General features: G+C 34.3%; 1 protein-coding gene across 1 annotated transcript in view; it reads left to right on the forward strand.

The window, feature by feature from the left end:
* The window catches only part of LOC107853211 (conserved oligomeric Golgi complex subunit 7), a 17,132-nt gene extending 14,765 nt beyond the window's left edge, over positions 1-2,367 (forward strand). Inside the window, exons 9-10 of the mRNA XM_016698213.2 lie at positions 1,145-1,477; positions 1,841-2,367. Of these exons, the coding sequence (XP_016553699.1) occupies positions 1,145-1,477; positions 1,841-2,119 (612 nt within the window). The 3' untranslated portion in view covers positions 2,120-2,367. The remainder of the gene's footprint in view (positions 1-1,144; positions 1,478-1,840) is intronic.
* Positions 2,368-14,198: the final 11,831 nt, after the last annotated feature.

The raw sequence follows: 14,198 nt of genomic DNA on the forward strand, positions 1-14,198 counted from the left end.
GAGATTGGGTGTGGGTACACCTACGTAAGGACCGGTTCCCCAATCAAAGAAAGGGCAAGTTGCTGCCAAGAGGTGATGGTCCATTCCAAGTTCTTGAAAGAATCAACGATAATGCTTACAAGATCGACTTGCCACCGAATACCAAGTACATAACACGTTCAACGTGTGTGACCTTACGGATTGATACTATTGAAGATGAAGAACCCGTGAGTTTGAGCTCAAACTCCTCTCAAGATGGAGAGGATGATATGGTGTCATGGGCTCTAGACCATTTACTAGAAGTCAAGCTCGGGAACTACAAAGGCTTCAAGGCGTGTTTATGAAAATGGACGGGGTTGAGCTTGTTGCAAACTCGCCCAAGGGAGTGTACGTATTGACATGTGGGGGCTGACATTAGGGGGCCAAAATACACCCCCAAGGCTGCCCCAAACACTCCACACCCTCCCCTTTCATTAAGGGCAAAGGGGTCCTTTTGCCATCCTTTTTGTAAAGACTATTTAAGGTGTTTCTTTAGTCTTGTTCTCTTAGTTAGCTTATTCGGAAAAATCACTTATAATATTGAACATCATCTTCCTCTCAAGAAGAGAGTAGACCACCATTTGACACCACAAGAAATGGTTTGTTCTTGTGTTGTGTGTATCGGCTAGAAATGAGAGTGCTTGAGGGAACCGAGCTCCTCTTGTGTTCCATAAGAACGTGGTGCTTGTTAAATTGTTTTGTAGAGGTTTTAGAATATTAATACACTCTTTAGTTGCTGCATTATGAGTTCTCCTTGCGTCAAGTTACATATCTTCTCTATCGTTTAAGTTGGTGTTTGTTGTTTCCGTTAAGTGTCTTGTGCGTGTGGACTGTTTGTGCGATTGCGGACTGTTTCGTGCTCTTTTAGATACCGTTTGGTATCGTATCCCATGGGGCCATTCTATCTCAACTCCATCAGGGATAGTAATCCCCACGATTTAAGTATAAATGGTGGTTAAAATAGTCCCGGGATTAGTTAATATCTCACATTAAACATGGGATAAAGTTAATCCCAAATTTTATTCTAGTAGTATTTTCCTTGTCCCATGTATTGAATGACCCCGTAATGCTTCCTTGCCAATCTTATACAATGTATAGCTGATACTCTTTTTTGTGCCTTCTGCAGTCTAAAGATCCCAGGTTTCATGCACTTCCAGTAGCATCACAACGAGTTACAGCTTTCACAGATGCAGTCAATGACCTTGTTTATGATGTTCTCATATCAAAAATACGACAGCACTTCAATGATCTGTCACGGCTGCCTATATGGTCATCTGTTGAAGAACATCATGCTAGGCCCCTTCCAACCTTCAGCTCATACCCCCAGTCTTATGTGACTGCTGTTGGTGAATATCTCCTTACTTTACCCCAACAGCTAGAGCCACTTGGAGAAAATATTTCCAACAGTGATCCCAATGCTGATGAGGCCCAGTACTTTGCAACTGAATGGATGTTCAAGGTATATATGTTTTAGTTAAATATTTTATAATGTAGTGTTGAGCATTTACCCACAAGTGTCTTTGCTATCAACTGAGCTTTATTCCACCTGGTCAACGACACCATTACTCCATCTATAATACTCAAATAAAAAGTCCCTTGAATTTTGTAGGCTGAAACTAGCATAAAGTTTAGAAGAAAATATCGGGAAGAAACATCTAGAAGACAAGTTTGATTAGGAACTGCTTGTGCGTAGTGCTTTCTTTTCTTTCAGGAAATCATCAATGCTGAGCAACTATTTACCTCCATGTCTTCAAGTGTATTTCTTCACTCAACCATAAACTGACTTTTTTTCCTTTACCTCTTTTTTTTTTTTTTTGGAAAGGTTGCTGAAGGTGCCACCGCACTTTACATGGAACAGCTTCGAGGTATCCAGTATATAATGGATCGTGGAGCACAACAACTTTCTGTTGATATCGAGTACCTAAGCAATGTACTTTCAGCTCTATCAATGCCAATTCCTACATGTCTTGCTACATTCCAGACATGTTTTTCAACACCAAAAGACCAGCTCAAGGATCTTATCACATCAGATTCAGGGGATCAGCTTGATCTTCCTACTGCTAACCTTGTCTGCAAGATGCGACAGATCAGGTTAGAATAATGACTACTTAGTGATGCTGTTATTACAACAATGTATCATGCTGTTATTACAAGAATGTATTTCGATTTGTGCTGCAGTAGTATTTGTTGTAGGGAGTTTAGTTTTCCCCTCTCTTCATAGAAACAATTGTGTTTACTTTCTAAATTATGACAATTTTTTGTACAAGCACGTTGTCGAGCTATATGTGAGAGATAAACAGAAGGATACTTGTATTGAACTTTTATTTTTTCTATTTTCCTTTGACGAAATATTGCATTGGGTGTCCCTTCTGTGAGCTGGTGGTATAATCTTTGTTCCCATTTTGAATTTGTTTTTGGCAAATTTAGACCCAGTGGCAAACTGCCCCTTCCATCTCCATGCCCATTTCCCATCTCTTCCTTCATCCTCTGTTTCATGCTTCTTGGTTTGTAAAAGCACTTGCAAAGCTAAATTTGGAACACACATTGGTACACGACTTGTCATCTCGCACAAAAGTATGTTGGAGGAATTTCAAGGATTAATAGGTAAGTGCTTGTGTGTTCTCCATGCCATATTTTTTACGTATCAATTTGGAGGCTTGCTAACTTGCTTTCTGGACGAAACTAGGTACGAACTTTCTAGTTTTATGGGGTTATATCAGAGAGATGTAAACTCATAGGTCTGATGGTTGTTATAATCCTATAATGATCATCATGAAAGGAACCCATTAGAGAACGCGGCAAGATGGAATGAGCAAATAATTGATAAACTTTGGAAATAGAATAAATCGTAGAACTCTCAAAATTTTTATACTTACACTGGTCGGGAAGTGCCCGTGCTTCATATGAAATCAGATAGTAGAAATATTTTTCAAAAATATAATGTCAATTTCATTATTAATGGTATCTATAAAGGAAAAGAATATTTTCGTTGTCTCAATTTATATGGCGTCTTTGCAATTTTTTAGTTCAATCAACTTTTTTTTTTTTTATAATTTCTTATACACCGTTTAAATATTTTGAATTGTTAATTATTATGACTTGTTGTATTTTTACGTAGTTTTGAGATATGAAGATGTTATTTCAAAAAAATTGAAGATGATTTTATGTCCAAATTTCAAGTGAAAAGGAAATTATTTAACTTTTGAAATTCAAAATCTGCGACATAAATTAGAACAAAGAAAGCATTTCATTTTTTTTACATTAATTTATGTGATATATGAAATCTTGAAAGTCAAAACAATTTTTTTAACTGTAATTTTTAATATATTTTTTAAATTATTAATTATTGTGATTTATAATAATTTTAATATATTTTTTAAATATTAAATTATTTTGAAAAGATATTTTAATTGTTGAAAATATATTTTTTTGGTAAATGAAAATACACAATATTACTTGGAGCTTTGGGCTACAGGTGAGAAATTTTTTTAAAATGAGGTATAGGTGACACAAGTCTTAATAATTGAGTGAATGTGACAATTACTTAATTATGGATTAAAAAATTTTGAAAAATTTTAAAATAACTCATAAGTTTTTAAATTTACACTTTGATCCAAATGTTAGTTAACATAATGGGAAATAAAGGAAAAAAAAGACGCATTTTTCTCTCTTCTCATTCGTTGTTATTTTCTCTCTCTTCGCGATTTTTGTTGTTCATTGTTGTTGCTGCTTTATTCATCATCTTCTGATTCATTATCATCATCTTATACTTCATTATCATCTTCATATTCTTCTTGTTGACCATTGTTGTTGTTGTTGTTGTTACCATAACTGCTGCTCTTTGACCAATTTCTTATGTCAAATTTTATTTCGTACATCACTTTCAACTTTGACATTTACTTGAGATGAGATTTGGTAAGTCAAATTATGTTTTTTAGTTGAATTTGTCATCTGGGTAACTGCTAGTGTGCTGTTGCTTCAACAATTGCTAGCATGCGAACATGAATGCAACATAAGAACAATCTATTTAAACAGATCCATCATCTGTGGCACCAGATAAATTTCTGTTTGGATTCATGTTTATGATTTTGAATGCCCGTAATATTGAATCGAATAGATGGGTATTCTATTGCAACAAATTAGTAATTTGTTCAAACAGACAATTAATCTGTTGCACCAAATTAGTAATCTGTTTCAACAGATAAGTAATCTGTTGCAACAGAATATATATCTGTTGCAAAAGAATATTTATCTGTTGCAATAGATTATTATTCTGTTGCAACAGATAATTATTCTGTTATAACGGATGAATAATCTATTTCGAACAACACAATACAACTCCTGTCACAAACCCAACAGATAATTCATATGTTGATCTCTTGCTATTGATACTGGATTCAAATTATTCCTTAATTTGTAGACATGTCATTTGTTAAGAAGAAGAAAAATACAACATGAAAATTAAATAAGAGTTCAAACGTCAAAGTGGATCAAACATAAATTTTTTATTAAACAAAATAAAAATAAAAATAAAAATATATAGGTAAAAGAAAAAAATAATCTTAATTGTTATTATCATCATTATCATTATTATTTGTATGGCTAGCCGGCCAATCTTCAACCGGCAGCAGCAGAGCCCTTCTCAGCCTGCAGATCTCCCGCAGCATCCTTACTCTGACGGCGACCAACTTCCACTGCAGGTCATGAACCTCCTTCTGCAGATCCCGCACGACGTCTCGTAAAATAGCATCCCACACTGGATCAGCCATATCTAGAATGCGACATAAATTGACAAAACACATAAAAACAAAAGTAAAGAAAAGAAAGAATTAGAATGTAATACAACATATATTTACACAAAAAGCAAAAAAAAAGCTTATCAGAGACAGAGAAAAGCTATCAAGTCCTTGAAGAGAAAGTAGTGTTGAAGGTGTAACAAGAGCAAAGAACAAATAGAGTGTAGTAGAATGAACGATACGATTGATTAAAGAGGGCCCTATTTATAGACAATTGAACTTGAATGTGTTAGGCAAAAAACAATTGTTCACCTCCATTTATTAATGACATTCTTGCTTACTGTGAAAAGTTATGACTTAATTAAATTAAGCAATATTGTGATAAGTCATAACTTTTCAGTTTTATTATTATTTAATAATTAGTTCTTTCCAGGAACCATTTTTATCGAATTGTGACAACATTTCGTCCAAGAAGAGGAGTTCCTCTAATTCTATGAATTTTTCTAGAAGACTCTTTTCTTGAATACTATTCAAGAAAATTTCACAGATTCTATATCTGTTGCATCAGATAACTCATCTGTGACAATAAATATATCATCCGTTGCAACAAATACACAACCTGTTACATCAGATAATATATCTGTTGCAACATATAATCTATATTTTTTTAAAAAAAATTATCATCATATCATTAATCCAAATTTGCTAACTTTTTAATGATATAAATTAATAAAACAGATTTAAAAATAAAAATATTTTTTGTGAAAAGAAATGACGCCTATTTAATATTAACGTCAATTATTCAAATTGATTAATGCCATTCTTGCTTAATGTGAAAAGTTAAGACTTAGTTAAATTAAGCAATATTGTCATAAGTCACGACTTTTTAGCTTATTATTATTAATTAGTTCTTTTCAAGAATCATTTTTATTGAGTTGTGACAACAGGTTCTATATTTGTTGCATCAGTTAACTCATATATGACATCAGATATATCATTTGTTGCAACAAATAAAAAGCCTATTGCATCAGATAATATATCTGTTGCAACATATAATCTATCTTTTTTTTTTAAAATTATCTTCATTTCATTAATCCAATTTTGTTTACTTTTTTATTATATAAATTAATAAAACAGATTTAAAGACGCAACTGTTCACCTCCATTTATTAATGATATTTTTGATTACTGTAAAAAGTTATGACTTAATTAAATATTGTGATAAGTTTGTCAGTTTATTATTATTAATAATTAGTTCTTTTCAGGAATCATTTTTATTGAGTTGTGACAACAGAATCTATACCTGTTGCACCAGATAACTTATCTGTGACAAAAAATATATCATCCGTTGCGACTAATAGATAACCTGTTGCATCATATAATATATCTGTTGCAACATATATTTAAATTATCATCATATTATTAATCCAAATTTGCTGATTTTTTTATTATATAAATTAATAAAACAGATTTAAAAATAATTTTTTTTTGTGAAAAGAAATGGTGCGTATTTAGTATTAACGTCAATTATTTATATTAAATAATTATTTTTTTACGGTTATAAATTGTGTTTATCATTTATTTTCTTATTATTTTCTGTGAAAATAAATGACTTAATTAAATCAAGCTAGTGAGTTTTGTATTATTGTGACAAGTCATAATTTTTCAGCTTATTATTATTAATTAGTTCTTAAATTTAAATAACCTTTTTCTCAATTTAAAAATCGAAGACACCTTTTCAATAACCGTTTCTTTAAAGAAATAATAACCATTTTTATTGAGTTATGACAACAGATTGTATATTCGTTGCATCAAATAACACATCTGTTGAGACAGATATCCATCAGTCGAAATAGATGGGAAATTTGATGCATCAACAACATTGTTTGTTTGTTTAATGTGTTTAGGCAAAAAGTCACGGTCACGACTATTCACCTTTTTCTTAACAAACAATCATCATATAACTTAATTAATCTAATATTGTGAATTTTTTTAATTAAGTAATCTTTCTTTTACGGTTATAAATATTATGTATATCATTTAAATTCCTTTCCTTATTATTTATTTACGAACCGCTTTTCATATTAAATAATAGGAGAATCATGACTTTTCACCACCCTCTCAACAATAACCCTTTTTTTCTTAATAACTGCCTGTTGCAATATATGATCCATCTGTCGCATCAGATTTCTGTTGCCACAAATGCTCAATCCCTACATCCAACCATCGACATGTTGAGAATAAGGAATAAATAGAATGATAATTAAATATTAAATATGAATTAAAAATTCAAAATTGACCAAACCAAACATAGATTTTTGCATCCCTTAGGTAGATCCGACATAAAAAATGAAAATACATACGCTAAAAAAACATAACTTAATTATTATTACTGCTATTATTATTATTATCATTACTATTATTATTATTATTACTATTATTATTGTTAACCAGACAATTTTTATCCGGCCGCAGCAAGGCCCTCAGCCTTGCTTCGAAGTGGGCCAAATCCCTCTAGAGTTCATCAAATTGCCTTTGAAGTTCCCGGAAGGACTTGATATGAATCTTCTTGTACGAATCTGGATCAACCATATTTGTATTGTAAGTGTAGTAGAATGAACGAGAAAGAGTAAGGAAAGGAGGCCGGAGGGACTTAGTCAAACAAAAAGCCTTATATAAAATTGGTGACTTTTCAAATATGTAAATTAAAAAAATGGATCTAATTACAATATTTTAACTTTTATTGTATTTCGGAAAGAAAAGAAAATTGCTTTAAAATAAATCTAACAGATGGGTAATCTGTTGCAAAATATATTCCATCTGTTAGATAACTTACAACATATTGACAATCTATTGCAATAGATGGATATATTTATTTGCTTTTCCAATAGACATGTCATATATTGCAACAGATTGATCATCTGTCATAACAGATGTCTGCAATTGTTTCACAATTTAAATAGATGTGGCATTTATTGCAACTTACTAGTCATCTGTTTATTCAATTTAAGCCATAGATAGGATAGGAAGAATAAGGTACGTGCAGATGGATCCACTATCATATATGTGAGAGTTAAGTAAGTATTACTAATAAGGTCACCAGGACAACACACACAAAGTACAATATTTTTGTGAATGTAGTTTTTAACCGATTAGGCACTGATCATTCAAACAAGATCTTGCATCGTACAGTTAACTTGGTGGGTTCGAATTAATTAGGCTGAGGGCCCCATGAATATAGTACAGATACCCTGTTTGAATTACTGACGGTTATTGCTCATGTTTATGAGTGTCAAGTTTTGAGAAGGGATCAATATTTGGTGTCATTGCAGAGATCCAATAGCGATTAGACTTAACTTTAAGTGTGCATTTATAACGACCCGAGATCCCATCCCGAGACGTCACATAGTGCTTATGGACCCGAAGGACCACAAGTTAACCCTTTACTGATATTTGTACCTGTACACTGCATAATATCTGAGATAAATATGGAAACTGGCCATAAGGTTCGACAGATCTATGAATACTCAAAACTAAAAATTGAATACTAATACATCTATCTGAAAAGCCTCCAAACTCTCTGAACTATGGAGTTGATAGGTTATGTCCCCAACTAACTCCGTCAACTGAAAATATAAATAAAATCTTATGTAAATAATAGTAAATTGAGATTCATCCTCGAAAGAAGAGAACTCACTGCTATGACTACTGCTGTTGACTGGGACTGAACTGCTGAGGAAACTTTGGGTCCTGTGCCTCTGAACCTATGGTGCTAAATAAAACACCATATCGCAAATGCGTCAGTACAGGAATGTACTGAGTATGTAGACGAGGTAAGGCTAAATGCAAAGGCTCATGCGTGCAGAATATCTAAACTGAATAATCATGAAAATGTCGCACGAGAACACATACATGAATACACAGACCATATTCACATTCATCACAACTCTAGATACTGAAACTCGGATACAACTTTACTACAGACTGAACTCACTACTGACACTGAGATACTGAATCACTAACCCATCTGATACTGATAACTGAGGATCTGGATGTACTTACATCAAGGACTAAATTCTGATGTTTATTACTTTTGACTGATAGGATTTAAGATCAACCTCTCTAACGGATAATATTCAAAACTATTATCAATGATAAGAGAATGGTTGTATTTGAATTTGACAACAAATATACTCAATAGAATCTGAGATTGTGAATCAAGCCTATCTGGCGGCTTATCTCTGAATATGATATCAAATAACTGTATATGTGACCAAGCCTATCTGACGAGATGGTCCATGAATCAATGGAGTTGAGTTCCTCATAATGATAGATGACTATATCTGATAGTCCTGATTTCTGAAGATTTATACTGAAACTGAAACTGCGGGAAGTAGTTACTTAACTGACATGCCCCGACCTACCACAGGTGGGGTCCAACCTGTAACCCCAGTTGGAAGGGTGTCAATACCGTTCCACGAGTAAAGACCTCTCTCTAGTCAATCCTCTCTGATGGATGACCCTACCAGACAGTCAACCTAAGGCAATATAACAGTCAAATACTCTCTCTCTGGAGGTGACAACCTTTTCTGGAGGTGACTCCTGTATCCTGTGCTAGCTACGCAGTTTTGGAGTTCAGGGATTGCTACTAACGACTTCGACCTCTCTTATCTCTAGCGGGAGGAGCCGCTATCCCTTCCCTCACTCGGTACTAGTCAACTGAAAAACTCTGAACTGAATTCTTTAACTGAACTCAATTGAACTGAATCTGATACTGATCATGTTTCTCAAAAGATCTGACTGAGTCACGTTGAGATCACTTAGTTCTATATCTGATAGAATGCAATTAGATCACGGTATCTGACTGACGATACATAGCTTGGATAGATTAGGATTACTCAAATCATTTTTGAGATTAGAATTGAATACTTGAGATTACAGGACTGAGGCTAGATTACTAGCGATACGGAGATTACAGAGATAACTGAGATTACTGAGCTTTCTTAAGTTCTGCAATTGTCTGAAGATACAAAGTTCTATAGTTCACTGAATTCTGAGAATCATGGCTCAATTGGAATTATTGTGAAACTGACTCGGGCTCTAGACATCAGCTAAATTGTCGGGTATAAGTACCCCCAGGACTTGATAACATAAAATAAAGTATAATCATTCATTCATCATCACAGTCATACATTCATCATCATTATCATTAAAACATCTCTTCAAGTATTTAGGAATCATAAACATATAATAGCGTAGGGGAAACATACTACTAGATCATACTCCATTCAACAAGGTCTTTCCTCAAGTACTTCACCCCTAAATCAATCTTGACATGTATTTGGACATCATATGATTTGAGGAAACTTCATACTATCATGTCACAGCTTACTTGCTAACCACTTGGCATGTATTAAAAGCTTAGTACATATCAAAGAGCACATGATTGGTGAATTTACCACTATCTTGTCTCAACTTACTCACTAAGGTCTTTTAACAACCACTAGAAAAGTACGGGTTTACACCTACTTGGGGATTTCACACTATCATAGCACCATCCATTCACTAAGGCATTTTATCAAACCTATGGGGGACATACTTCACTTATTCAACCATTTCTACACCCAAATGTCATGAACATATCACATAGAAAGCAACATAAGGATAGTTTATCACAAACATCACATGGATTCCACATACTTGGGTCAAATCTCATGAATCTCGTAAACAAACATAAATAAAAAATCAATAACACAAGTAACATCAATTTCAACTTATAAAAATCATGGAATCTCACCAACATAAAATTTTTAAGTTTTTAAAAAGGGTTCTTGAGTTTCTTGGATGAAAGAGACCCAAGAATCAATATCTACATACCTTGAGGAAACTCTTTTCTTGAAAGCCTTTGGAAGATTTCTTGATTTCTCTAGATCTTTCTTGATTTTTTGTTGAAGAAGAAGAGAGGATTTAATTTTTTGGAAATCCTAGTTTTCGGAGTGAAAGAGAAAAATGAGGCTAAAATCTCTTAGTCGGGTATTTATAGAGGTTGGGGATAAGGGAAAAAGACCAAAAAGCCCTTGGAATTATAAACTGTAAAATACCGATTTTACATGCTAGTGCGACGCGTCATAATCACGCCAGCCCACTGGAAAATGGACAATTGGGAAATTGCAGGACGGTACGATGCGGTGGGGATCACTTTTTCAACTTGGTTGGGAACTGGAACTTCACCACGACGCAGAGAAATCTCAGAGGTCCACTGAAAATTGACAATTCTAAAATTAAACCTTGGCGCAATGCGCCATAATCGTAGAGGATCACTGGATTTTGACGATTGCTATTTTGGCTGGCTCTGCGACTCGCTAAAGTGCCAGGTGGCATACTATCTCACTAAAATGGCTCTAACGCTTCACCCGAGAGTCCGATTTGGGGAAATTTGGTATTGATGGAAAACTTATTCAATGATCAACATAACAAAAGGTATAAATTAGGGAAATTACACACGATTCAAAGTATTTTATACTTGAGAAGGTATTTCTAAAACTTTTAGACTTGGATTTTCGCTTTACTGAATACACTCTAAGGCTCAGACTAGAGAAGAACTTTGCAGGGTATTACAACATTCAACTCTGAGAACGCCTTCGAAGCCTCGCACTGCATCAAATAAGAACGAAAAACTAACAAAAATTCCCCAGGCCTAAATTTATATGGAAGGGTTGATCGAGAAGATGATTATATGCCAGAAGGAGCCAAAGGAGAATGCCTATGAGGGATAGGGGAGTTGATGAAAGACTATATCATCTGAGAGCTAATTGAAGAAGAGACATAGGGTAGAAATTAACTTCTAGAAAATTTGTCCGATGAAATTATCTTAAAATATGAGAAATCTCTATCAAGTACAACTATGAAAGTGTATTCGATAATGAAAATTTCATCTCTTATCTCTCTAAAAGAAAAATAGTGCAGATGGTCAGTTTGCTATCGAGATGAAGTTAGACAGCGTGGTCAGAATTATCATGTAGATAGAAAATAGCGAAAGACCAAGAAAGTAGCCTTACGGGCATCGAGGGTTGACATGATGTATAGTAAGTCCAGAAAACTTTTGCCAATAGCAACTACAGTTAAAGTAAGGAATCTAAGTGAAGGCAAAAATTTCTGAATTTGAAATTGCATCCTAGGCCTTTTTGTTTGTGGTTTCGATTAGGTCTACTATTGTTGATCTAATCGGAACCACAAACGAGATTGAAAGACAAATTGAGTATCATTACTTCCTTAGCAATATGGATTAATTGATTGTGTTTTGTTGCCTTAGCATGCTTTTAACATTCCTTGGAGAAGATCAGAGGCTTGCTGTAGTATGCGAATCCCAATAATTTTCAAGCTTGCCTCCAACTTGCCGATTTGGTCTTCAAGTTTGTCGTTTCCATCTTTGAATTTGGTATAGAGTTCCTGGTCACTTGTGATCTCGATGAGGAACACCATCTTCAAAGTTGTGGCATTGAAGAAGGCCTTCAGAACACTTTCTTCAGAAGCCTTAAAGGATACACAGAGGATCGCTATGTTTGTTTTAGGTCAAAATGTGTAGATACACACTTAAGATGTTGTCCTAACCGTTGAACAATTGACTTTTATCAAGCGTTGCTCAATGCTTCTTGCTCAACTAACCTTCAAGGATTTTGATAAATTAATAAGCAAGGAGTTACGTAACGTTTGATCTATACCGACTCTATAGCAGAAAGGCTGAGAGATTGAGTCGGTTTAGATCAAACGTGACATAACTCCTTGCTTATTAATTTATCAAATTCCTTGAAGGTTGGCTGAGCAAGATGCATTGAGCAACGCTCAATAAAAGTGATCTGTTCAATAGTTGGGACCACATCTTGAGTGTGCATCAACATATTTTGACCTAGAAACATACACAGCTACCCTACATGTATCCTTTAAGGCTTCTAAAGAAAGTGTTTTGAAGGGTTTCTAAAATGCCACAACTTCGAAGATGGTGTTCCTAATTGACCTCACAAGAGATTAGGAACTCTATACCAAATTCAAAGACGACAACGACAAACTTGAAGACTGAATCGGCAAGCTGGAGGCAAGCTTGAAAATTATCAGGATTCGCATACTACAACAAGCCTCTGATCTTCTTCAAAGAATGTTGAAAGAATGCTAAGCCTATAAAACACAATCAGTTATAATCAATTGCTGGGGAAGTAATGATACTCAATTTGCCTTTCAAACTCATTTGTGGTTTCAATCAGGTCAACAATAGCTGACCTAATTGAAACCACAAACAAAAAGGCATGGGATGCAATTTAAAATTCAGAAATTGCTGCCTTCACTTAGATTACTTACTTTAACTGCAGTTACTGTTGGCGGAAGTTTTCTGTACCTACTGTACATCATTTCAATCCTTGATGCCCGTAAGGCTAATTTCTTAGTCTTTCATTATTTTCTATCTATGTGATAATCCCGACCACGCTACCTAGTCGCAACTCCCTAGCAAAGTGACCATCTGCACTATTTTTCTTTCAGAGAGACAGGAGACGAATTTTTCATTATTGGATACACTTTCATATTTGCACTTGATACAAAATTCTCATGTTTTAAGATAATTTCATCGTCCAAATTCGCTAGAAGTTACTTTCTACCCTATGTATCTTTTTCAATTAACTCTTAGATGATATAGTCTTTCATTAACCACCCATTTTCCTTTAAAGGCATTCTCCTACCGCACCTTCTGGCGTATAATCATCACCTAGAGCAACCCAACCATATAAATTTGGGATAGAGCAATAACTATATTGGTTTTTTATTCTTGTTAGATGCATTGCTAGGCTTCGAAGGCCTTCTCAGAGTCCAATGCACCCTAAAAGTTAATCCAATCGCTATTGAATCTTTTTACAATGACACCAACACTAGATCCCTTCACAATGCTTGACAAATAAACATGAGCAACAATCGACATTAAATCTTAACAGGGTATCAGGACCATATTTATGGTCCCTCATCTTTATCAGTTCAAACCTACCAAACTTAGCTGTAAAATTGCAAATATCTTATTTGAATAATATATGACTAATCGGTAAAAACAACATTCCCAAAATCAGTTTACGCTATGTGTGTTTCCATGATAACATTATCAGTAATACATACCTCACATATGAAGTGGTTCCATCTGCATGCAGCTTATTACTCCGAACCTATCGTTACTGCAGCCTCTTGTGATGGTTGGACAAAAGTTGATCAACTTTCAGTTCCTTATATCTATAGAAAAAGGCATTATCTATCTGTTGCATTAGACGTGGAGTCTATTGTATCAGATATGGAGTCTGTTGTAATAGATGTGGAGTCTGATGCAACAGATGTGGTGTCTATTGTAACAGATGTGGAGTCTGTTGGAATACATCAAACCAACCTTGATGGTGGTTTGACTTGTTCCAATATT

The sequence above is a fragment of the Capsicum annuum genome, chromosome 11, assembly GCF_002878395.1.
Source record: "Capsicum annuum cultivar UCD-10X-F1 chromosome 11, UCD10Xv1.1, whole genome shotgun sequence".
Taxonomy (NCBI): domain Eukaryota; kingdom Viridiplantae; phylum Streptophyta; class Magnoliopsida; order Solanales; family Solanaceae; genus Capsicum; species Capsicum annuum.